This window comes from Trachypithecus francoisi, unplaced genomic scaffold (assembly GCF_009764315.1).
Source record: "Trachypithecus francoisi isolate TF-2019V2 unplaced genomic scaffold, Tfra_2.0 Lachesis_group4, whole genome shotgun sequence".
Lineage (NCBI taxonomy): Eukaryota > Metazoa > Chordata > Mammalia > Primates > Cercopithecidae > Trachypithecus > Trachypithecus francoisi.
The window spans coordinates 90,688,469-90,715,875 of NW_022681469.1; the positions used below are offsets into that span (position 1 = coordinate 90,688,469).

Here is a 27,407-nt window from a genome sequence, read left to right on the forward strand (position 1 = left end):
TTTAAGACTCAACAATTCCATTTCACATGTGCATATGTGCACCAGAAGACCCATGTAAGAATGTTCATGGTGACATTTTTGTAATGGTAAAAAAACTGGAATTTGGTGATAACAAGAAAACCAACTCTCTGTCAATAGAAGAATGGGTAGATAACTTCTGTTGACATATAATGGCCTACTAGACAGCAAAAATCTATAGCTACAGGCATCAACAGAGATGAGCTAACAAAATATATGAAAACAGTAAGTTGCAAAACTATAAAACCATTTTTATAAAGTTAAAAAACAAGGAAATTAAACAAAGGAAAGCAATGGAATTATAAATTCAGGATCCTGATCTCCCACAAGGAGGAGGATAGCTACTATCAGGGAGAGGCATATGGGGGTTTAAAAAGTGTTGCTAACATAATTTTCTTTAAGTTGGAAGGTAAAAAAGCAGATATTTGTCATATTATTGTATTTTATAACATGTATAGATGTTATTCATATTTTGCATTTATCAAAGGTTTCACAATAAAATAATGCTTATAAAAATCTAATGTAATAGATTTTACATTACATTAGATAATGTAAATAATTATGTTAGATAATGTAAATTTGTAACAGATAGCAATTGGGGGTGTAGAAAACTTTCTATAATAAAGGCCAATGATGGAGACAGGAAGCATATGGCAAGCAAATGGAACAGTTTACCTTGTTAACACTGGCTGAGTCATATTCAGTTTTTTTATCCAGATATGTACAGACTGCGTTATGAAAAGCAGCACTGTGCACTGGTGAAGAGTCAGATTGGTGCCAGTCTTGGTTGTGATACTTCTTAGCTAGCTGTGGGATCTTGGGCTTTGGGTCCCTTATCTGTAAAATAGAGATAATAATAGGACCTAATCCATAAAGTTATTTTGAGTATTGAATGAATTAGCACACAGAAAATGCTTAGTAATGACTTACTCAAAATATGTGTTCAATCAACGTTAGATTCTAATGATCATTTTCTCTTGATTTAATACTTTGAAATATTCTGTTTGTATTATGGTAGGTTTTGGTCATTTGACGAAGCAATTGATGACATTGGCTGATGGACGTGTGGTGTTGGCTCTAGAAGGAGGACATGATCTCACAGCCATCTGTGATGCATCAGAAGCCTGTGTAAATGCACTTCTAGGAAATGAGGTAAAAAAGTAAAAGTACAAAAGGGCAGGGGTAAAGATTCAGGGATGTATGCATGCATATTTTTAAACTAACAAAAAAAATTCTGCATACTCAGAAAGCTTAACATTGCTCTTACTATTAAGAAAGAAGGTAAACCTTAAATAAGATAAGTTTACATGTTCTCATATACTACAGTGTTTTTCCAGGTATAGAATCCACATAGCAGTCACTCCCTTCAATCAGGTTAGCCACAGAGCTCAAAAATAAGAAGAACATTTTGTCTACTGACCCAACCAATGATTATGGAAACATTGAATAAGAAATAAAACTTTAAAAAATGTCTGGAGGTTTCTTGTAGGATTATGTTGTTTCTGGAAAAAAAACTTTTAAAAATTGGTAAACTATTTTTGTCAAGATTTAATAATTCTTTATGCTAAGAGATAGGTATTTCCATCTTACAGATGGTGAGAATGAGTCTCAAAAATGTTGAGAAATCCATCCAAAGTCATGTAGTCAGAATGCATTTATAAGATCCAAGATATGAACATGAATCTAAATGGCCAAAGACCGTTATTTTTTCTTTCACATGACATGGCTACATTGCAACATATTTTCTGACTACTCTGCAGAATTCAGATCCAATTGCTATGAGGTTCACTTCCAGCTCATGGCAACATTTTCAACCAATTAGTTGCAATTCAGCAAATATTTCAGTTTCTATGTATTCATTAATATTATCCATTAACTCATTTTCTATAGTGATTATACAGTAGTGTTAGGACTATAATATGCATTTTGCCTTTCTTTTATGAATTTGCAATATGATTTTGCTTATTAGATAAACATGCACAAAATCTTTTTAAAAATCTATCATTCATATCATTTTTAACTGTAATGCATGCCTTTGCCTGTAGTATTTATGAAACAAAATGTACCTTTTCTTCTGCACATAGAACATATAGTTCTTATTGGTATTATTTTATAAACCTGCAGTGTTTCCACATGATTATTTTTCATATTTATTGAAGTAAAAATGTACATTGTTAATTTGAAGAAAAAATATGAGAGAGAAAACTTAAGCATTGCTCAAATACTTTACTCTTGTTAATGTTTTTTTTTTTTTTTTCTGAGACAGAGTCTCACTCTGTCACCCATGCTGGAGTGCAGTGGTGCGATCTCGGCTCACTGCAACCTCTGCCTCCTTGGTTCAAGTAATTCTCCTGCCTCAGTCACCCAAGTAACTGGGATTACAGGTGTGTGCCATCACGCCCAGCTAATTTTTGTATTTTTAGTAGAGACGGGGTTTGCAATGTTGGCTAGGCTGGTCTCGAACTCCTGACCTCGTGATCTACCCGCCTCGGCCTCCCAAAGCGCTGGAATTACAGGCGTGAGCCACCGTGCCTGGCTGTCTTATTAATTTTAGACAGCACAATAACCCAAAGGATGTAATTATCTAAAGATTAGTGTCAACAAAGTACTGCTGTTTCAGATCGCACACAATTCAAGGTGTGTAAAGTTTTCTAAAATGTTAGTGTCTTTCTGAGATTCCTGTAAGTCAATAATGTCAAACAGAATGTTGAGTATTATTTTTATTTTTTGTGGCAGTAAGGGAGTGCGAGAAATAAATGCTATTTTTATTTTATAAGTTGATGTTGGGGTGCTTTTCTGCCCCCTAGATAAGATTTTTTGCATAGTCACCTGTATTCTGAAATCACTTATTTGATTTTAAATATAGAAACATGTTACAGAAGCATATTGATATTAATATTTGCATTATAAAGGTTTACACAGATGTGCAGACAATCAGAATGAACTGTGGATTTGTGGCTCCGTGGATAATTGACCTAGCCAGAAAGAAATGTTACCTGATTGCAAAAGCCAACTACTTTTCTGCCTATGTGGAAGGAAATCAGGAATTTTACTGCCTTTCTTTGAACACATGCATTCAAATGAGATTCTGTCTCTATACTCTTACAATCTTTTGCACTTAACCAAACATTTCGAATGAGGATGGAGTGATCTCCCCTGTGATCTCCTTGTTTAAGAAATGATTATGTTTCAGAACAGATTCAATGGTGTGGAGTTACATGTTTTTCTTAATTTATCTGTGTTTACTGTAAAGCAAAGTGTGTTTTGTACCTTACTGCCATTCTATGCCCTTTTGACTGGGAGAACTCTGGTCATTTTAGTACACGTGCTTTTCTTGGAGATGAAATAGACTGCTTTTATAGAGCAATTAGTGACATTAAAATTGATGGCAATATGAGAGAGTACATATTCTTAAATACTACTATATGAAAATATCTCGCTGGCCGGGCACGGTGGCTCATGCCTGTAATCCCAGCACTTTGGGAGGCCCAGGCGTTGTGGATCACGAGGTCAGGAGATAGAGACCGTCCTGACTAACATGGTGAAACCCCGTCTCTACTAAATATACAAAAAATTAGCCGGGCGCAGTGGCGGGCGCCTGTATTCCCAGCTACTTGGGAGGCTGAGTCAGGAGAATGGCGTAAACCCGGGAGGCGGAGTTTGCAGTGAGCCGAGATCCCGCCACTCCCCTCCAGACTGGGCGACAGAGCGAGACTCCGTCAAAAAAAAAAAAAAGGAAAGAAAGAAAGAGGGAAGGAAGGAAGGGAGAAAGGGAGAAAGGAAGGAAGGAAGGAAGGGAAATATTTCAAAATTCTGAATTAAATATTAAAACCACCCTTTTAAATTTATGAATGACTTCCAAAAAGATAGAAAAAGGAGAGTGAATACTGCAGTTGTTGGCTACCCTGGAGGCATCTGTTTGAAAATCACCAATTGGTCAGAGTTTGAACATTTATAATCTACTGCATATTGCAAATGATAGTCAGAGCCTTGGGCCTAAGAAGGAAAGGGAAATTAATTGGAGACCAGAACACAGAAAGAATGACAATGATGTCACCTGATTTAAAGTTTGAGACCTGTGCCTTTTCTGTACATGTTTAGAAAGACCAGGCCTGAGAAAGAGAAAGGAATAAAGGTATCACCGGACAATATTCAACCTGACCGTGTGAGTGTTTAGATTGCTAAAATTTCCAGTAAGTGCTAACTGAAATGATTATTTTTGGCTATATTGACTATTGAACTTACTAATTAATATGCATGTCTTATGGTAAATTTGAGTTAGTTATTATGATGCCCTAAATACCAGCTTGTCCCTTTTTGTTGGTTGATCTTCAGTTGCATAAGCACAACCAAAAAATTTTCAATGTAAACTAAAGGAAGGGAGGTTTCAATAATGTATACCTTTCTATATTTTTTGCATTAAACTTTCTTGGGAACATAAATAAGAATATAGATTTCCTAGCAGATACTTTAAGGGTAACAATGAATATGGGATTATTGAATTTTTGAAAGGTAAATTTTGTTGTCAGGTCTATCAGAATAAGAAAAAGAAAGATTAGTAAAAGTGAAAAATTAAAGAAAAATACAAGTGTGTTTTACATTATAATTCATTTGGAAAAAGGAGATGAAAATATAATACATAAAACGCATGAAGGAATGGAGAGTTCTTCTCACTTTCATTGACAATATAATTAATCCAAGGCCTGGTTTTCTGCATTTTTTTCAAGGTCAAAGATCATTATGACTACACTGAAGTTTTAAATTTCATTCTTTTAGAGAAATAATATATAAGGCATATTGCATGTACCTCACCATTTTAAAAAAAGTGCATATATGCAGTTTTCACAGTAGTTTTGTATAGTAAGCTATAGGTAAGAAAATACAAAAGAATGTCTTTCAGATACCACCTATTGCGATTTCAAATCCCAGTTTCTCTCCAAACCCTTTATTCAGTGATTAATAGAGCAATTATAACTCATTATCTGGAATTTCACTTTTACAAATAACAAAATGTAGTAAAGCTTGAACTTAAAACATTGGCAGAACCCACTTTAGTTTCTCAACACTGAACATGCAATTGAACTCACATTAGAAAGGTCAAGAGGGGCCTTTCTGAGGGCCTCTGCTCTTTGTCAGATGTATTTATTCATGTGCAGAGGATTAGAATTCATAAACATTTTGCCAGTTTTTTGAATGCTATTTCTTTCCCTTGTTGTTTTTGGCCAGGCCATATCAATACAGCAAAATTTTGCTTCTTAGGGCTTATTATCAGCAGAATAATATGTATTACATAATCCAAAGTAATTATAAAATCAGCAGGAACCATTAGCTCTGCATCTGTGTGGACACATAGATGCGTACCAAAAAACTTGATTTTTAAAAATTTTCGTTATCTGAGTATTGTACCCAAAACAGGCATTTTCTTCTTTTCAAATATCTTTATCATGAAAACGATCTACTTAGCAAAACATCTCTTAACTATTCTTTTAAGAAATATGTACAAGGTCAGTCAAAATAGTATACTATTGGATTAAAACTAATTTGAGCATGGTACAGGAAATTCCTAGAGGCAACTGATTTTGAAGACATACCAGAAGTCCATTTTTTTCTTTCTCTTGGCAAAAGTTTAGAACTTAGATTTATCGGTCCAATCAGTGCATGATGAATATTTTTGATCTTTTTCAATGAAGCACTTAGAAACACCAGCTTGGGGTTTGCAAGAAATTGAAGTGAATATTTAAATGAGAAGAATCATTAAGTTGCTTGGAAAGGCATTAGGGATACTTGTGTCAACAGCCACATAGTTTTTAGAATTCATAATAGAAACATCTGTGAGGTTCCCAGAAAATCTGATTTTGGTAATCTGTATTTGAGCTGTTTGGCAAACAGTGTCACAGTTGCTTTAAGGCCAAATTTGCCTACTGTTATGCAAAGCCAATTAGTGGCACCCCGGGTTACTTCCTCTGAAAGAAATTTTCCCAAGAGGTGAGAAAAGCTTTAAGCAGTTTCCATTCCTACGGAATCTAAAACAAAAACATTGAAAAACTTCAAGCAAGTCAAAGAAAGGACAGGACATGTAGTAGTAGAAGCCTTGGGTAGTGAGTTGAGAACATGGCCATTAGAAGATCACCTGTCAATACAAAATAAATGATGATTTCTAAGCTTGTTAGAGGAAAAAGCAAAACAAATTATGATAGATCTGGAAGCTATTGAGATTATGCTAAAGCCTCTAGTACTGTTCAGCATTTACACTTGGAGCATAGAGCATGTTTTGATTTCCCTCACTCTTTTTAAAATTTGGCTTCTGATTTCTTTTTTTGTCTCTTCTTTTTTTTTTTTTTCTTTTCTTTCTTTCCCTCCCTGCCTCCCTCCCGTTATTCTTCACTTCCTCACTCCCTTCAACCCTCTCTCCCTTTCTCCCTCCCTCTCTCCACTTTCTTTTTAATAACTGCTATCTCCTGTTGAGTATGCTCAGCTGCTTTCATTTGACTTGAATTTCACAAACAGTGGCTAAATTTAGTGATCGTGTTTGTTGGTAATCTTTTAAAGATGACGTTTTGCTCTAAAGCTGCTGAAATAGTCTCTTGAATTGACTCTAGTAAGTGTTGACAACCACCCCTGAGGTGAACTCTTGAGATGTTGTTGTCCAAGTTGCTCATCAGGGGTTTGTTTGCATTGGATTCCGAATGGGGAGGTTGTTTTGCCATCTTTTTCATCCTTTAGATTATGTATGGCTGAGGCTTAGTCCATTGGGGAATTGGTGTGAATCTGGGAAAGCTTACAAGCTCCTCAATAGTTGCCATTCATGAGTAAAGGAAGGAGGAACTGAATACAGGAACAATGTATGATATGTCAGAATAATGTTTCTCTATGGTTTTCTTTTAAACTTTGAAAGCTCGCCATACTCTGAAAGAGAATGTATGGATAACCTAAAGAGAATAAAACTGTTTGGGAAAAATATTATTTGAAGATACTTTTCAGTGTGGATGTGGTCTATGATGTTGCATTTCTTGCATTCAACAAGGCAGAACCAAATCGATTGTGGATTTTTTTGTTTATATGTTTTATCAAATGCCAAGTTAAGTGGAGGTTGTTTGGATAATTCAAAACTCCATTATATAAATTTTCTGTATAGTCTTTAAGTTTTTCAGAGAGTGTTAAGCAGAATATGGGCCAGGAACCTGGACATTTCAAAGGTTATGGTAACCAATAAAAGAAAGAGAGCAGTTCTTTGCCACGGTGAAACAAACATGTAATGATTCTTTTATCTGTCCATTCATTTGTCTTTTATTGGGCATGTATTTTGTGCCCAAAAGTTTTAATATAAGTAAAAGTAAAACAAAGTGCATTGGGAATATAACATAAAACCATTGTTTTTAATTATAGAGATGGAGGAATATTTTAATATTTAATTGGTCTTGAATAAAAAGCAGACTAATATGAGCTAATATCTAAGGAAAAGATTATCATGTAATAGGAAAGCGTAGATAAAGACATTAAGACTTCTTAGAACTGTGGATGGCTCTGTTTGGATTTGTTCATTTTGTTTTTGGTAGAGGAGAGGTATGTTGAGTAGAATAAAAGTACATACTGAGTCTGAATCTGGGTAATGGAATATCATAAGGAATTAGAATTTCTGTGAAAAAATACGGAAGCTTTGAACAAATGAATCCCAAGCTTTGGGGTGAAACGACAGCAACAAAACAGTGTATTTTTTTGTGTATGTGGAGATGGCAGAAGCTCATAGAAGAAAGCAAAGCTTATTATGAAAATAACTGTTAGCAATTTTCCCAGATAATCAATAAACAAAATTATACTCTAACCACAATATGCTGGAACTGACTGTAAATGACTTGTGAAAGCCAATTGTGTGTATCTCTGCTTAAATCTAAGTTCAATAACATCATATTAGTAGCTTGAAACAGGCCATGGTGGGAATATTTACACCACAGAAATCAGCAAATGCTACAAATTAGGACTACTTCTTGGACAGTTAGCAGTTAAACATTTACCGGCACACCACAGCTACATAATGTGAAACAGGTCTTGTTAGCAGAAAAGTCAACATTTGGAAAAGAGTATCATGCAAAATCTCTTTAATAAAACAAAAAAATAAAGAAAATATTGAAAATATAAAATTAGCAGATTAAAGGAAGAAGAGATTAAAAAAGCAAACAAAGGGAAGAACACTAAGACACACAAAGTGAAACAGGGCTTACCAAATTTGACTGTCAAATTTAAACTTACTTGCAGAAATGGGGGCAAGTAAACAACAAGATTTTTGGCATTTAATGTGAGCCAAGCCTTCTTCATAACAATTGATATCCAAACTACGGACATTATGTTGGAACACTACAAATACAGCCCTGAACAAACTTCCTTTCAATGTTGTTAGAACTTTCGTTTGATATGCACTTTTCAATAAATATAGTATATTCCTAACTCTACTATGTGGTTCTAACTGTTTTCTCATTATGTTATATATCTACAAACTTACCTTAATGATTAAACAAGAATATCAATAATCTTAATTATGCAACAAATTGCATTCATTATCCTCTTTCCAATAGACCGCTATGCCTTCTTCCATTTATTTTTAGGTTTATTTTTAATTACTTAGTTGGTGATTGCCATAGATGTTTAAATGTATCATGTGCAAACTGTCCATGGTTAAGCACCATGGAAATTATAGGATAATTTTTGGGCTTGATAGGAACAGAGGCTTCTTCTCTTTGATATGGAACAGAGGCCTCTTCCTCCTTTCATTCATTGGCTGATGTATTGTTTAACCTACATTTCTCTAAGCCATAGTAGTTTTAGATAAAAACTCAGTGAATAGAGTAATAACTACAGTAATGATCTCAGAGTCTGGCTCACTGGTCCCTCTTACCTTATTCAAGGAATTCCTGCAATATCTCATGCGAGCTGATGACCATGACTGTTCCCTTTACCTCTTGGTCTTCCTGTTACTCTCATAAGACTTATTAGACTTATGTCACTGCTATTGACCAGAGATATTTCTTAATTGCTGTGTTGATATCACCCTATATCAACCACATGTAGGTAGGATGCAGGCAGACCCAATCTGAATAATTTCAATAGTTTGTCAGTGTAGTAACTTGATTGTCAGTACAATCACCCTGATTCTGATTTTTCCCCCAATCTATTTGGGCAAGAATTTTAATGACTTCAAACAAATAAAAGAGGTTATTTCGAGAATGACTCATGAATCACAATATGGATAAAATTATAACCAGATTTACTTACACAATCAAACATACACAACTAATTGCAGACCCCTCTAAGATAACTATTCAAATGAGAGCTGAGTGTTCACCACCAATCCCTCCTCACTAGGGAATTGGTAATAGTTCATCAGCATGTAGAGTCAGGTCTTTATCACAATCTGCTTCCCTTGTCCTCTTGGTCTTGATTATCATATTCTTCCAAAGTTCCACAATATCTTTGACCCTGACAACTGAACCCTTTCTGCATTTTGTCTGAGTCGCTTTGCATGTTGCAGGGGGACTTTCAGCTTTCTTTGTAAGTGAATTTGTGGCCTTATATCTAAGAATATAACATGTTGCTCTCATGCAAAATATATAATCTCACTTTGTTTCCTGGAAAAACAATAATCCAGTGGAAAGAACATGAACTCAAGATCCAGACTTTGTTTCCCTATTCTCTTATGTCACGATGCTTTTTTAAAAAAATTTTGCCGGACGTGGTGGCTCAAGCCTGTAATCCCAGCACTTTGGGAGGCTGAGACGGGCGGATCACGAGGTCAGGAGATCGAGACTATCCTGGCTAACATGGTGAAACCCCGTCTCTACTAAAAAATACAAAAATCTAGCCGGGCGAGGTGGCGGGAGCCTGTAGTCCCAGCTACTTGGGAGGCTGAGGCAGGAGAATGGCGTAAACCCAGGAGGCGTAGCTTGCAGTGAGCTGAGATCGGCCACTGCACTCCAGCCCGGGCGACAGAGCGAGACTCTGTCTCAAAAAAAATAAATAAATAAATAAATAAATAAAAATAAAAAAAATTAAAAAATTAAAAAATTAAAAAAATAAAAAAATTTTAACTTTTGCTAAACTGTTTTTAAATTGTAAAATATAACAGTTATACAGAAAACTGCAAAACACGAATGTACACCTCAATGAAATATGACAGAGATCACATATGTAATGATCAACCAAGAGACAGAGTAATGTCAGCATATCAAAAGACCCCACATTCCCTAGTATCCCTTCCCTTTTCTGAAAGTAACCAATTTTCTGATTTCTAACACTACATTTTAATTTGTAACTTTATATCCATGAAGTCATACAATATATAATTCCTTTCTTACTCGTTTTGTTCAACGTTATATTTGTGAGAGTTATCCATGTTGTTGCAACCAGCTATAGTTGATTTGTTTTTATTAACTAACATATAGTATTCCATTCTGTAAAAATAATTTTTGGGAAAATGTCACAGTTTATTTACATATTCTACTTTTAACAGATAAGGGGAATTTTTCCAGTTTGGGGGCTATTGTATCTAATGTTGTGATGGGCATCTTATATGTGTTTCTCAGTGCACTTGTACCGACATTTTTGTTGAATATATTTCTACAAATGGTATTGCTGAATCCTGAAATATGCATGCGTTTAAGTTTTGTGGATAGCACCAAACTGTTTTCCATAGTTACATAGTTACAATTTGTACTCCTACCAGTGGCATACAAGTGTTTACACAGTTCTGTATCCTTCTAATACTCCATATTGTCAGTCTTTTAAAATCTTAGCCATTCTGTTGGATGTGTAGTAGTATATCACCATGGTTTTGATTTGCCCAGATGCTAATAAGGTAAAGCAGTTCTTCATCTATTTATTGATCATTTGGACATACTGTTTTTGAGTATCTATTCAAAACTCTTGTCCACCTTCATATTGTCTTTTTCCTTACGGATTTAGCAGTTCTTTATAGGTTCTAGTGTTGGTTTCATGTGTTGAAAGGTGACCTTTGATAATTGAAAGTAACTTTTTAATGTGGTATAATTTATCAATCTTTTCCTGTAGGATTAGTTCTTTTTGTATTCTGTTTAAGTATTCTTTCTGGATTCCCAAAGTCATGAAAAGATTATTTTTGTTTTTTCCTTACTCTTCTCTGAAAGGTTTATTTTTTGACTTCAACATGTAGATGCATACTTCATCCGGCATTGAATATGTATATGTATATATGAATATAGAGGTCAGGTTTGTTTGTTTCAATGTGAATATACAGTTGATTAAGTACCACTTATAGAAAAGACCATCCATTTGACGAGGCACAGTGTTTCACACCTGTAATCCCAGCACTTTGGGAGGCTGAGGTGGGCAAATCACAAGGTCAGAAGTTCGAGACCAGCCTAGCCAACATGGTGAAACCCATCTCTACTAAAAATATAAAAATTATTCGGGCATGGTGGCATGCACCTGTAATCCCAGCTGCTCAGGAGGCTGAGACTGGAGAATCACTTGAACCCAGGAGGCGGAGGTTGCAGTGAGCCGAGATAGTACCACTGCACTCCAGCCTGGGTGACAGTACAAAATTCCGTCTCAAAAAAAAAAAAAAGACCATCCATTTATTATGGCTCAGTAGTGTTAACTTTATCCATGTATACATGGAGAGTCTATTATATTTCACAGGTTTCTCTCTTTTTATGTGATATTATCAGACTGTCTTAACTACTGTAGTTTTATAAAACGTCTTGATATCTGGTAGAACAAATCTTTCAGTTTGTTCTTCTTCTTCAAGACAGTTTTGGTTACATTTGGCCCCACTGTATTTTTATATAAAATTTTAGAATCAGCTTGGGTGGTTGTACAAATCACATATAAGTGGATATAAATGAGTTTAGTTCACCAATTAAGACAAAGGTGATTACAGTGTAATAACAGATGCTGTTTAAACGGAAACTTTCTGTAATATAATTATAAGAAAAGTTTGAATGAAGGAAATGAAAAAAAAAATTTATCCACCAGAACTAACTGAAGGAAAACTCATGTGACCCTATTAATATCAGATAAAAATGGACTTTAAGGCAAGAGAAAATGGAGATCAAAAGAGATGTTTCATACTGATACAATATTCTATGAACCAAGAAGATAAAACAATTGAAACTTTTTGTGTCTAAGACAGCATGAAAACATATTAAGCATAAATGGAAAGAACCAAATGATAAAATAGGCAAAACCACAATCATAATAACAAATTTTAGTAGACTTCTCTCAGTAACTGGTAACCATGAAGAAAATAAAAGTGAAGGGTGATGTAGAAGATTTAAACACTTGATAAACTTGCTATAATTTAAATATATAATGGAGTATATATCCTCTAACATGACAGAATATCATTCTTTTCAAGGACATTCTTAACATTTTAAGAAATAGACCATATATGGAGTGTAAAGCAAGTTTCAATAAATTTCAACTAATTGAATTCATACATAGTATAATTTCTTACCACAGTGAGGTAATTAGAAAATCGTATATGTTTTGAGCTTTCAGATATACTCTAATTCATGTGTCCAAAGAAATCACAGTGAAATATTAGAAAGTATTCTGAAATAAAGCATTATGAAAATATAACATGTGAAAACTTGTGTGATATATAAAGCTGAACTTAGAGAAACATATAGTTTTAAATGTATATATTAGAAAAGAAGAAAGTTTAAAATTAATGTTGAAAGCATACATCTCATTAGAGAATCAAAGCAGCAAATTAAATGCAAAGAAACCAAAGAAGATATAAATAAAATGATAAAATAGAAAACAAGCATATTATATGTAAGATTTTTAAAGTCAAAGGTTGATTCCTTGAAATAAGTAGTAAAATTGATTTTACTCTAGTAAGACTGACCAACAAAGAAACAGCATGCGTGTCCTACACTGCGAAAGAAAAGGGGACTTCACTACAGATTTTAATGTTATTAAAAGGATGACAAGAAAATATTAAAATAAACTTTATGTAAACATTTCGAAAATTTATGAAATGGAATATATGAAATGGAAAAATTATAATAAAAATGCAACTTTGCAAGACTGAATAAAAATACAGAAAATTTGAATGGTTCTTTAGTTACTAACAAAATTGAATTTTTAAAACTAAATTTACCGGGAGAAAACACAAAACCCATATAGCTTCACCAGGCAATTCTACCAGGAGTTTAAGGAAAAAATAATACCAATCACAAATTGTTTTAGAATAGAGGAGCAGAGGGTAGGAAGAATACATCGCAAATAAATTTTTGAGGCCTATATAATACTGATACCAAAAACTTAAGAGAATATCACAAGAAAGGAATATTATAGGAGAATCTTTCTCATAGTCATAGTAGTTAAAACCCTAAATAAAATATTAGCAGTTCATCAAATCTTAAATGTTCACAAAAATTGGGTTTACTCTAGAAATATAACATATTAACTTTCCAAACTAGTTTATTATAATTCATCACATTAAGACAATGAAGAAGAAATATAACTATTTCAATAAATATTTTAAAAGCAGCTGATAAACTACCAATCATAAAGAATAATTTTTACAAACAGAAATAAAAAATATTTATTAATTTGATGAAGGATAGCTACAAAATAAATTCCACATTATACATCAGGTTTAAAGGTGAAATATAGAAATTATTCTTTTAAATCGAAAACAAGACAAAAATACTCTTACTGCTTCATTTCAACATTGTTCAGGGAATCCTAGACAGTACGATATAGTAAGAAGAAGAAAAAAGGTATTAGTATTGGAGAAAAATAAATAAATCTTTCACTACTTACAGATGATTTGTAATTGAGTATGAAGAAAATATATTAAAATATGTTCATTTAAATTATGAATTAATATGTACATTTAACAAGGTGAATAGTTAGTTAAAAATCAATGAAAATTGAAAACTCAATTAAAAGGTTTAGTAAAAATGAATTATATATCTATATAACTGTCATAACTATAGAAAATAAGTTTAAGAATACACTGGTTTTATGTAACCAGTTATCATTAAGGGAAACTGGGTGAAGAGTACATGGGAATTCTGTACAATGTTTAAAACTTTCTGTAAGTATAAAATTACTTCAAAAACCTTTTTTAATAATGAGTTTATTTCACACATACATTTTTGTATCCCCACCATTTCCATGTCTGACCACTACTATACGATGTCCTATCATAACATTCCATACATACTTAAACCCAAGCAAAGGGTGGCGTTCCATCTTTAAAAACTGAACAGACATTTTGGACAACACATTCTTGGCAATGGAACCTGGACAATATTTATCAGACATGTAGGTAAAGTTCTCACTCTGCATTACAAAAAGAAGAGGTAGATATCAAATGATACAGAAATGAAATAAGACAGAAATTTTCTAACAAGCTGTTTAAACTATTAAGGAGACTTCTTGCTCCACTGCCAGAGATCTTGAGTAGCTGTCTGGTCAGTCATTAGGAAGCAGTTCTTCGCATAATTGATGAACTTGGCTTCCAATTTGTGAAGAAAACCACCTTCTCTCATACTTGCTTGCATTTTTGCTTTAATGTTTTCCACAGAACTAGGTCCTTTTAGTGTTTGGGGAAGGTATTTTTGTTTTTGTTTTTTTTTTTTTTCTACTTTTTGAAGGATTCTTGACCTTTTCATCTTTTTTTTTTTTTTTTTTTTTTTTTTTTTTTGAGGCGGAGTCTCGCTCTGTCGCCCGGACTGGAGTGCAGTGGCCAGATCTCAGCTCACTGCAAGCTCCGCCTCCTGGGTTTCCGCCATTCTCCTGCCTCAGCCTCCCAAGTAGCTGGGACTACAGGCGCCCGCCACCTCGCCCGGCTAGTTTTTGTATTTTTAGTAGAGACGGGGTTTCACCGTATTAGCCAGGATGGTCTCGATCTCCTGACCTCGTGATCCGCCCGTCTCGGCCTCCCAAAGTGCTGGGATTACAGGCTTGAGCCAGACCTTTTCATCTTGATGTTGATGGTTTTTGTGCATTTTTGGCTGGAGTATCTTGTATAGATTTCTTCACTGGGCTTTTTCTTCAGCTTCCTTACCCTCATCATCATCATGTTCGTCATAATAATCATCATCTTCATCAGCAGCAAGTTTTTACTTTTTTTCTGTGGAACGTCACTACCATCTCTAGAGACAGGTTGCTTTCCAGATATACTTAAGAGCTTCACATCCTCCTCCTCTTCATCTTCTGACTGTGCATCTTCCTCCACAGCTACTATGTGCTGCCCACTAATATGCACTGGCCCTGAACCACACTTCAACCATAAGACCATAGGTGGTGGTATTTCAAAGCCCACGAGCGAAGCTGTTGGCTGTACAGACATTTTCAAAGTTGCCAGTGTTACTTTTATTTGGACTGCCTTTAAATTTCATTGCTTCTGCTTCAACAATGTTGAACTGACCATTGTTAAAGAGAACTGGTATTCATTTTCATCATGATCCGCATTAAGTGATAATCTTTGTCAGCTTTAGTTCACAATTGAAAAGATAATTCTGAGGCCTCAGGGGGCTCATGTCCATGTCCATTGAATCTTCCATGGTTTTCTGTCACCCACTTAGGTGGGAGAGAAGACAAATGGAGATATATGACTCCTACTCCAGTGAACAAACACACAGGACAGAATCACACCAGGATTGAAAATTTTTTAATTAAATTATAAATATACATATTTTATATATAGTGTAAATATATACACATACATAATTTACAAAAGCATTAAACAAACCACATACCTAGAATAAATCTATCTGAAAATATGACCCTATTCACAAAATTGTAAAATATTTTTGGAGAAGTTAACAAACATCTTAATAAATTATAGAATATACTATGTATATGGATTTGAGGTCTAGGTATTGGGATGATCCCAGTTCTCCTCAAACTGGGTTAAAGATTAATTTCAATGCGTTTCAAAATTTCATTCCATTTTATTGTCATTCTATTGCTTTTTCTTGCTACTCAGTTGGAAGAGACCTTTTCTGCTATAATTATTGGCACGGCCATTCTGTCTCTGCTTGCCTTGGGTCTTTGTTTCTTTTGCATTTTCCTGCTTTTCTGATCTGTAGAAATATCTGCCTACATGTCAGGAAACCTTGCCAATGCATAGGAGGAAATAATTGTCTGGAAATTATGCAAGGGCAGTTTACCTTAGAAAACAAAATGAATTATCACTGCTGTTCTGATTCTTCATCTTAAAACCATATCCTGATTACAGCAGGTGACCAAGAGGAAGAACCCATTTTATATTGTCTTATTAGCTATGGTGAGCAGAATAAAGGCCACCTCTTCATGTTTTTTTTCAATTAATTATTTCTCCATTTATTCAACATTTTAAAAATGCCTGTCATATACAGTCTCCATATTTGACTTTAAATGACTCACAACAAAGTAGAGAATGGGAAAAAATGACTTTCTACCACATGATGTATTTAGTAAATTAGAGTATTTGTGGGGAAAAGCGCCATAGGAGGGGAAGAAATTTGCTCTAGTAGAGAATTTGAGGAGCAGGCAATATTTGTGGTGGTCCTTGAATGCTCGTTAATGTTTTACCAGTTGAAAGAAGAATGAAGAAAATAGAATTTAGAGGGAGCAGAATAGATAAAGGTACAGAAATATTAAAATACTTGGCATATTTGGGAAACATCAACACATAACAAAAATGCTAACAAGACTATTTAATAGATCCTTTGCTTGATTGATGTATACATCCATCCTCACACACCTGTTATATTTGCAAAGGCTCTGTTTAGCTGCCTTTATGTTCTGTTCTGAGTCATGCAAATAAAAAAAAATCAGTGAGCTGTTTTTCATATCTCATCAGTACAGCGTAAATCTTAAAAGTCTTACTCAACAGCTTCTCCAAGAATATCCCTCGCCTCTTTCTATAGATGAATCTTAGGCAACTAAAATGATTTTTGACGATTTAAATGATCTGATTCTAAAGAACCAGGAAATTACTTATAAGATGATAATGGCCACAATTTTATAGTGTTTTAAAATAGCTACGGTACTTAGAATGTATATGGTATATGCAACTTAACAAACATCTGAGTCTTGTCAATACATTATCATAACTTTCTGAAAATGATGTAGGAAAATAAACTTCCCTGTCACTGAGCCTGAAAACCTGTGTAAAGAATTGGTGTGAGTAATGCTTGTGATTAAGCTTTAGGTACGATTAAGCTGGATGAGAGTTTTAAGCATCAAGAGATTGTGTTAAAATTATCTAGTGTATCTTATAACTCCATGATGATTACCATTACTTAACAGAATTGCTCAACAGAGGTGGCATGATGGGTGTGTACTATTTCCTACATTTGCATCTGCTTTATCTTTCTGTAACTTTTGCATGCAAAAGTTGTCTTGTTTGTATAAATTACTTCTTTAATTATCTTTTAATAACTTCTAGTAATGCTGATTAACCTCTATCGCCACTATTTTTGCTGTATCTAATCACCTAAATTAAATACATAACAAAACTTTACCACATATTCTTATTTTCTGCTCCAAATGTATAAAAAATGAATATTTATTTAATATTATTTTATTAGTTATTAAATTATGAATGATGAGCAGCACTCATAAATATTTATTAAGTGGATACGTCAATCAGATGCGGTTAGTGCTTATAATTGTGAGTGATTAAATAAATAACTCTCTAGAAAAGACAACCCAATTCTGTGGTCCCGCCGTAAAAGATTTTAATTTTATAAAAACAGACTCTAAATGCCACTCGCCTTCTTGCCAACGGAGAGAATATTATCCATTGCATAGCTACCAGAGAAAAAATAAAGAACCTACATTGAGAACTTTCTGAATTCAGCTCTGTCTGTATGTATACACTCAAAATGAAACAAATTGGGGCAATTTACTGAAGGTTAAATCCTCTAAATGACATTCAACTAAAACATGCAGGGAAATGGTTTGGGAGGTTTAAATGATCAATTTAATTGCCTTAATTCTCTGAATTGCTTTTCAAAGTAGACACAACCCTTTTGCATCTAACTGAAGATTCTAAATTGGGGGTTTAGGGGTGTTTGTATTTTACTCTCAACACCCTGAATCACATATGCATTCTATATAACCTGAGTCTTTAAAATAGCCCAGACCTCAGTATTCAAGAGACCAGAAGTTAGATGTTTTACATATATGATCTGCCTATAGCTTTCTTTCCAGGATCCAGCACTTTTCAATTTGTCAGCATTTTTACCCCAAAGTCACAGGGAAGCTTTTTGAAGAGCTAAATATGCTGACATCGCCTTGTGCTTTTGTTCTTAAATATTGGAACATAGAGTGTCATTTCACAATACTTTATTAGTAAAATCTACCTAGTTTCTATTAAAAATTATTTTCTCTAAGCCCCAAGAAAGGAGCAAAAATTATTTATAAGCAAAGTAGCTCTCTGAACCTTGTCTGATACATAAGAGTTTTCCAAGTAAGCTACAGTTTATGACTCAGTAGTTCCTCTGAGTTAAGAGAGTGTTACTGGACTAACATATCCTTGAAGATACAATTTGAAATACCAGATTTTGAAAAATGATTTTAACGAATTTTAAGAGTTTATTTCAGAACCTTGTACTGCCACTGAGCGGTGGTGGTGATGTTTTTTTTTTTTTCCTCTCACCAAACTGTATTGCAAATAAACCTTTTGATGTTTAAAAGTTTTTCTTTGGCAGCTAAGAAAAACACTCTGGAAAGTTATAGTTAGTGAATTTACCCATGTATAAATACCCCTGAGCTAGTCTGTTATCCTATGGCATCTGGAATAAAGGTGCTATTGTTTTAGATTTCATGATTGAAGAATAGAATAATCAATTCAGAGAGACCCTGAGGGGAAGATTCACTCACATATGCGGTGGAAACTTGTAATCCTTGTGTTTTTTTAGATTTTCCTACAGATGAAGAGACATAGATGAGTTCATGCTTTGATGCATCTAGTGACATCGCTTCCCATTCATGCCATATTATAGTTTGATCATCAGTTCTTATTTGAGATGATTAACCTTAACATTTCTAGGAAAACTACTTTTTTGTTAATCCTGTTGTTACTATTACTTTATTTGCTTTTCGGGTCACAATAGCTGGACAACTATTTTATTTGCAAGGTCCCTAGCCTTGCGCTTTCTGCTGCAACATGCCAAGCTAATCAGCACGGCATTCTGAGGGATGCATTAGCAGACTTAGGTCTGACAAATAGGCTCTATAAATTATTTAAAGCTTCTCTTCATTTCTTGCAAAGCAATGTTTGCTGAGCTTCTCCATGAAAAATTAGTGTAATTCCAGAAGATCGTGATAGATTTGCAAGGTAGGAATTTGGCCTGTGCTATTCACAGACATCTGCATAGTTATGAATAAAGTAGAAGTTAAATGAAACTGTACAATTATTTTACATTTGGTTATTTGAACCCTTTCTCTACTACTTTATTCAATGGCCTTTGAATAAAAGCAGCCCTGTCTCATGGCTTTCTATCGTGAAGTGTTCAAATGTATACAAGGTGGTTAGATGTAAAAACACTGTGAAAGTATGGATAATAGACAGCCCACTTTCTGTCTATTGCAACTTCCCTGAGGTTTTGTTTGCAGGGCCCAGCTGCGTATACAGACATGATGGAATTTGGTTTTCCAGGAACCTACAAAAATTACACAAATAACTCAGATTTTTAATGAATAATACACAGACATGCACCTGCTTCAGGGACTTCATAGATTAGTCTTGTGACCAATGGAAAAGCCCCTTGGAATTCAATTACATGGATGCAAAACAGAAAATAAAACTGGCTACACTTTTAGAACTAATATCAGCAAAATGTTAACTAGTTCTCGGAGCAAGCTTTTCCTGAGGATTAGGTTGTTTCAATTTGCTTTGCTTCTGTGAGACTTACTATAAAGTCGTAATATTCTGCTCATATTATTATCTACTATTCTTGCAGCTGGAGCCGCTTGCAGAAGATATTCTCCACCAAAGCCCGAATATGAATGCTGTTATTTCTTTACAGAAGATCATTGAAATTCAAAGTATGTCTTTAAAGTTTTTTAAAAAATTCTAATCAGGTAAAACTAACTAAAATTATATTGAGAATTATAGTACAAAGCAACATTTATTTAGAGTTATAATTTGCACATATGTTCTTACATATATATCTTACTGTGTTGCTCTTAATGCAGCAATCTTATCTTACACTGATGACAAAACATAGAGACTCTAGATTTAGAATCCTCTTTTTCTCATGTGTTTCAGGCATTTGGATTTTTTACCATTATGAACACTAAGCATTTACCCAGAATTATGAAATAAATGCAGAAATTGTGATTTTGTAATCCAATCTTAATGAAGGGCAGTTATCTCCTAATGATGTTGGAATTCAGCAATCATTTACTGATTTATGTGTGTTAAGAGAGGAAAAAAATTAATGAGAAAGCCTCTGTGTGGGAAAATCCAAATTAACAAAACAGGGTTAAGTCATAGGCTTTTTTTATTATCCAATTCCCTTCACACTCATACATACACGTAAGTGCCCATGAGTGCACACACATGCTGAAATTAAGCACAAACTAACATGAAGATTAGCATGAAGAGAAAAACTGAAGGGCAATATTAGGTGTCAAGGAGAATTAGGAAAATCCTTAGGTTTGCTACTGTCCTGTAGAAGCATTTATTAAGTGCCATTTAAGAAGCCACTTGCCAGCTATGTCTTTGGGTCATTGCCTTTGCTTGTTCAGTAGCAATTTGGAGATATGTGTTGACTGGAGTTAAATTACCCATTTATCTGATATTGTGAATATTTACACATCAGGCCATACAGGAACTAAAAATAATTCTCCACTTAATCTCACTTGTGCTGGGACTGAGGACCATATGTACCCCATAAACATTTATTGACTACGTGTCATAACTGAAATAAACTATAAATTTCAAAGACTTTTAGGGATAGAAAAACATTCAAATGCTGGGGTGCACTATTCACATCTCTGATATAAGCCTAAAGTACAGGAACTGACAGAGACAAAGAAGGAAAGGCTGGAGGTGATTTCATAAGCTTGAGAAGAAAATCCTGTCATTGTCCTGTCTTTGTCTTGTTTCCTCTAGGGCTAGATAAAGAGGGTCTATTGTATGTCATTCTAGATTTCAAAGCAAGGAATCTTGAAGTGATCTTTGACAGCATTCTCCTATTCATCCACATGCAATCCAATGTATGCTTTCAAGTCATTAATAGAATGAAAATATCTCAGTCTTTATGCATATTATTATCTTTTTCTGAGCGTTGTTTAGCCATTACATACACAGAGTGTTAAAATTGATTGTTCCTATGTATATTCTGAGTATATCACTTCAATAGGCATTTTTGAACTCTTATTACATGTTGATCAATTACCAAGGCACAGAGGTTATGAAGAGGAAGAAGACATAGTTTCCGCATCAGGGAGCTAACAGTCCAATGAGTGAAAGACAACCAAGTAAATAATTCCAATACAGTATTCACAGAGTACACAGGTCATGGAGAAGGGGTGGTCTGTTTCTTCAGTCCCTTTCAACTCGGGGTGAAAGGGACTGGAAAGTAAGGAAGGTTGCTTGACAGTGATATAGCTTGAGTTTGGTTCTTCAGAGCTGAACAGCATGTTGGATAACTGAAGAAAGAGTGAAAATGCTTTGAAAAGAACAACAGAAGTGAAGGACTCTATTTCCATTTAGGTATAAAAAGTCATAATTGCTATACATCTTTAGAAACTCTGCTGTTGCCTTTTACATTGGATCTCATTTCCTAGTAATGACTTTTCACTGCATAGTTTTTTCCTTTCACCACTGATGTTTTCAAGTGACCTCTGCAGTCTGCTCTAGCCAAGCAAACCTGTTTGACTCTTGAAAAAGACTCAAGCTACTATCAAAATTTGCTGTAGGAGTATCCTGCCGCTAAGGATTGTCAGTTCCACTTTTCTGCCCCAAACTGCATTTGACACCACCCAGCACTGACCACTTGTCTGTGAAATCCATTTCCTTCTAAACTCTTAATGAGTACCCCACCCAGCTTGGAGCATTATTGCTGATCCAGTAATGCCATAATTTCTTGAGACCAATATATGGTGGTTCAGTGGTATATTTATTTTCAATGTTTTCTCTTAAAAATATCAAATATTTAAATGTCTCTTAGCTCTGTTTCCTAAATTAGAGGATAATCATCAGGAGGACAGGAATCATATCTTTTTGTCTCTGGATGTCCCTCCAGGAAGGGTTGACAGCCGGTGTGAAGTGCGTGGGAGCCTGGCCATTAAAAGTAGGCAGATTTGAGTACATAGGACTTGAATAACTCTTCGAGACCACAAACAACAAAGGCCATAAGCAACCAGAGCTCCTCCCGAGTCAAGGATATATGGTGTGGTGGACACTAATTTTGGTATACCCAGAAACAATGCACTCTTCAGGTCTACTCAAAAGGAGTCTGGTTTTATTAATGAATCTGCCACCAGATATCATGCATCTCAGGGGAAGTTCAACTTAGCTCAAACTCCAGGGGAGCTGTTTTCAGTCTAAGTCAGTCAACCCACTTAACAGTGGTTGGTTAAGAAATGGGTACGTGACTCAATTCAGGCCAATGAAAATCAGGACCAGCTTTATGGGCATTTAGCCTGCATGGTCACATAGGTCCCACACATAGAAGGGCCCCATGCTTACTTAGTGTAAGGCTCTTGCAGTTGCTGCCTAAAATTCTTACTGCATTTTAAAGCAGCAGCCCATATTTTCATTTTGTACCAGGCCCTATAAATTCTGTAGCCAGTCCTGATGTGGTATATTTATTTTCAATGTTTTCTCTTAAAAATATCAGATATTTAAATGTCTGTTAGCTCTGATTTCTAAATTAGAGGATAATCGTCAGGAGGACAGGAATTATATCTTTTTGTCTCTGGATGTCCCTCCAGGAAAGGTTGACAGCAGGTGTGACGTGCATGGGAGCCTGGTCATTAAAAGTAGGCAGATTTGAGTACATAGGACTTGAATAACTCTTCGAGACCACAAACAACAAAGGCCATAAGCAACCAGAGCTCCTCCCGAGTCAAGGATATATGGTGTGGTGGACACTAATTTTGGTATACCCAGAAACAATGCACTCTTCAGGTCTACTCAAAAGGAGTCTGGTTTTATTAATGAATCTGCCACCAGATATCATGCATCTCAGGGGAAGTTCAACTTAGCTCAAACTCCAGGGGAGCTGTTTTCAGTCTAAGTCAGTCAACCCACTTAACAGTGGTTGGTTAAGAAATGGGTACGTGACTCAATTCAGGCCAATGAAAATCAGGACCAGCTTTATGGGCATTTAGCCTGCATGGTCACATAGGTCCCACACATAGAAGGGCCCCATGCTTACTTAGTGTAAGGCTCTTGCAGTTGCTGCCTAAAATTCTTACTGCATTTTAAAGCAGCAGCCCATATTTTCATTTTGTACCAGGCCCTATAAATTCTGTAGCCAGTCCTGATGTGGTATATTTATTTTCAATGTTTCTCTTAAAAATATCAGATATTTAAATGTCTGTTAGCTCTGATTTCTAAATTAGAGGATAATCGTCAGGAGGACAGGAATTATATCTTTTTGTCTCTGGATGTCCCTCCAGGAAAGGTTGACAGCAGGTGTGACGTGCATGGGAGCCTGGTCATTAAAAGTAGGCAGATTTGAGTAGGTAGGACTTGAGCAGGTAGAAAGTCAAGGTGATGGTGATGTCAAAAAACGTTTACCAAGAAGGAATGATAGTAGCATCACCACAAGGACAACGCAAATGTCACTTGAGAGGGCTCTGAATAGTGGGTTGAGGTTTGTAAAATGAAAGAAAACACAAGATCGGAAAGCGATCTCTCACCATTTGAGAAGTGGAGTGAAAATCGTTAGTGAGAAAGTGGTTCAGCACTGTGGCTTTGACCACTGTGTGGTGCATTTTTATGTGGTAATAATTGCATGTCTTTGGGACCACTCTTCTATACTAAAGGAACAGAAAAGAGCCCTCTAATGTCCACAGAGCAATAAAATAGAGTGGGTATTTCAGAGTCTCAAACTTCATAATGGCTTGGGAAATTAAAATTGTGGGCTCCCTGATTAGTAAACAGTGCTTGACTTCCTTACAAGATATGAAATTGCACTCTTGCTTCTCCCTGTTTTATAACCCATGCTTCCATTTCACCTGCTCCTTTGGGACTCCAGGACCCTAATTGTGTTCCTCATTTCCCCTTTGGCAGAGAAAGTGGTAGGGACAGGTTACTTAATCTGTGAGACCCAGTTCAAAATGAAACTGTGTGAACTCTTCCTTGTTAAAAAATTAGTAATTCCTAGAGGGTAGCAGCAAAGCACTGAACCAAGCATGGGGTCTTTCTGAGAGTGGGGCACTTCGCAACTGCACAGGTTACCCATTATGAAGCCGCCCCTGAAGGTAGTCTTTGTTCAACAGGAGCACTTCCTCTTCACATACGTCTCTGAGTGTCACACAAGTGCCTCCTTTCAACTTTGGGGGCTGTTCAGATTTCAGCCCACCTCCTAGCCCAGGTTCTGAAGGGTTCTTTTGTGCTGCAGTTTAGAACGACAGTATCAGAGAACTATGTTACTGTTGAGAAGCAGGTCTGTAGCATGTGGGAAACTTTCAGGCAAGTTTCTAGATAGCCTCATCCCAAGGCACATGGCAAGGTGCTGACAGGTCTCCTGTGAATTTCTTTTTGAGAACTGAGCCCCCCAGCTGAGAGTATGCAGGTGCTGGAGACTGTGATTAGCATTGGCTCCTTGCCTGGCCACATGTATGTGAATATTTTCCAACAGGATCATTTATGTTGTTCTGTCCTTGTTTGTGTTGCTCATCCGGCTGAAGAGAAAAGGCCTTACCAGGCAACAGCAGGGCAATGATTTCTCCTGACAGGTGAAGACCCTTCCTGACAGGAGAGGGTCTGGTTCCATCTTAACATGATAGATGGCATACAAGGGTCAATTATCTTTGAGATGACAAAATGGAAAAGAAGTTTCATGTTATTCCTTAAGAAATTAAAAATAGAACTACCATATGATTCAGCCATCTCACTTTCTGAAGACTTATCAGAAAGAATTTAAATTAGAATCTCAAAGGCATGTCAGCAGTCTCAGTACATTGTGGCACTATTCACCATAGCCAAGAGATGGGAGCAACCTAGGTGTCCATCAGTGGATGAGTAGGTAAAGAAAATGTTGTATAGACATAAAATAGAATATTATTCAGACCTACAGAAGGAAATTCTGCAATACATGGCAACTTAGCACAATATCTTTTGATGGCAGATATTTCTGCTGTGTTCCTGTTAGTTTTTAATTGCCATATCTTTTGCACAGTCTCTAGTATGTATTAGGTGCCCTGCAAATGTGTGTTGAATGAATGAATGAGCTAGTCTGTCAATGTTTACCACATTCTTCTTCTAAGCCTGGATTGATTTTTGTAGCTAACCTCATATATTTATACTCCTTGGCACACTCATGCAGAAGAATGAGGGATTAAAAAGACCAAGCAAAATACATGAGAGCTCATTTCTTCTCCTACCTTCATGACCCTCAAGGATGAGTCATTTCTAAGTTAGGAAGAACATGAATTATTTTTGTGAGTTGCCATTTCCATGGGTAAGCTTGGGGTGACAATTGTCAGAGCTGGATCTACCACTTGGCTAACTGGCTGTAATAATCAACAAGTGATGCCAGTAACGAGTCAGTCTGGAGTGAGATAAAGAACTCTCATATGGATGTTTCCTTTCCTGAAACCCACCCTAGTGATTTACAGCATCCACGCACCATTGAATTCTTTCACTTTTCTGCATGGCATGCTGGGCGCCAGGGTTCTGAAACACCACTTTTTATACCAGTGCTGGCCCATTATAACTTTTTCACAGATTTGGGAGGAGAGGAACCATGAAGTGAGTTTTCCATAAAAGTAAATTTATTTAGCTTCAAAGACTATCACTTTAAGTTCTAAAAACATGTAATGAATGATATTAATATTAATCTGTGAAACCCCAAAATATGAGGACCGCAAGTATAAAGCCATAGTTTCCTTTTACTTATTTATATTTCTTAGTGAGAAGAGTATTCCTTTTAAGTGTCAACCAATTTTATGGAGTTCTTGAATGATAATAATGATAATCATAGCATCTTTTTTTGTGTGGATCAAGGAAACATATACGTGCACAAGGATTTGAGGATTTTTTCACAATTTTGCTACAACCCTGCAGTGGTTTGCTTCTGACAAGTTGAGAAACACCAATGTAGGAGATTTTTAAATGATATGAATTTCATTGTAATCCTCTCCTCCACTCAACAACCATGTGACAATGAGCAAGTCATTTGTTTGAGGAATTTCACCAGGAATGACATGACACATCACTAGAATTGCTTTTCTAAGTTGGTGCCACTGTGGCAACAAAGTGGCAAATAGGTAGAAGAATCCTAAAAGAACAGTAGGAATTTTCTGCCTGTAGCTCCACTTTCAGTTTTCCCCGCTCTAGGGATTATCCCTTATTCAGTGAATTGAGGTCTTTTTAGAATTTCTTATTATGCCAACCAAGGCAAAATGGTGGCACAGGCAAGAATGAGGAATGGACAGTACCTGCAGTTTCACCATATGCTTTGTCAAATGTATTTTACATGAATAGAGGAGTAATTTCCATGTTTCTTGTATAAAATTTGTAAGTATAACTAATCCTCTATTGTTTTAAATACATACATACACACACACACACACACACACACACACACACACAGTATTATTTAGGGCAATGAGAAGTGAATTTATAGTCCATAGAACTTATCCAACTTTTGAGGACAATTTGAAAAGGGACATGATTTCCTTTGTTGCAGGGGAATGTTACAAGTAACTATGTAATTGACTAACGCATAATCAGTTGTCTGTATGGTTCTATACCAGCAATGCACAGAGCACACTCACACATTCTAGAGTAATAAGAATGAAATCAGATTTTCCCTGGGAGATGAGAGGCAAGTATAATTGACACCTACTCCTTGTCAGAACTGTGCTTGACTTATGTTTTGTATGTGTGTTTTTGAGTGAATGACGTCTTCCTTCTCCTTCTCTTCCCCTATGTTATTGTTATTCTTTACTCTTATTCTTCCTCCTCTTCCTATTATTATTACTAATATTATTATTATATCTGTAGTTCTGGGAACTAGTCTTAGAAGTAACAACTGATACTAGAAAAGAACAAAGGAATGCTAATTTTGTTGATTTTACTTTTTACTATATTTCCAATGGGAGATAACTCATTGGTAAAATAAAATACTAAATAAACACTGTCAATGTATTAGAATGGATAATCAAAATATGTGGTACCTAGTTTTCTTGACGATTAAGAGAACTGGTCATGAATTGAA

At 35.4% G+C, this 27,407-nt stretch overlaps 1 protein-coding gene across 1 annotated transcript in view; it reads left to right on the plus strand.

The window, feature by feature from the left end:
• The window catches only part of HDAC9 (histone deacetylase 9), a 418,509-nt gene that overhangs the window by 352,145 nt on the left and 38,957 nt on the right, over positions 1-27,407 (plus strand). Inside the window, exons 21-22 of the mRNA XM_033194714.1 lie at positions 1,037-1,170; positions 19,965-20,049. Of these exons, the coding sequence (XP_033050605.1) occupies positions 1,037-1,170; positions 19,965-20,049 (219 nt within the window). The remainder of the gene's footprint in view (positions 1-1,036; positions 1,171-19,964; positions 20,050-27,407) is intronic.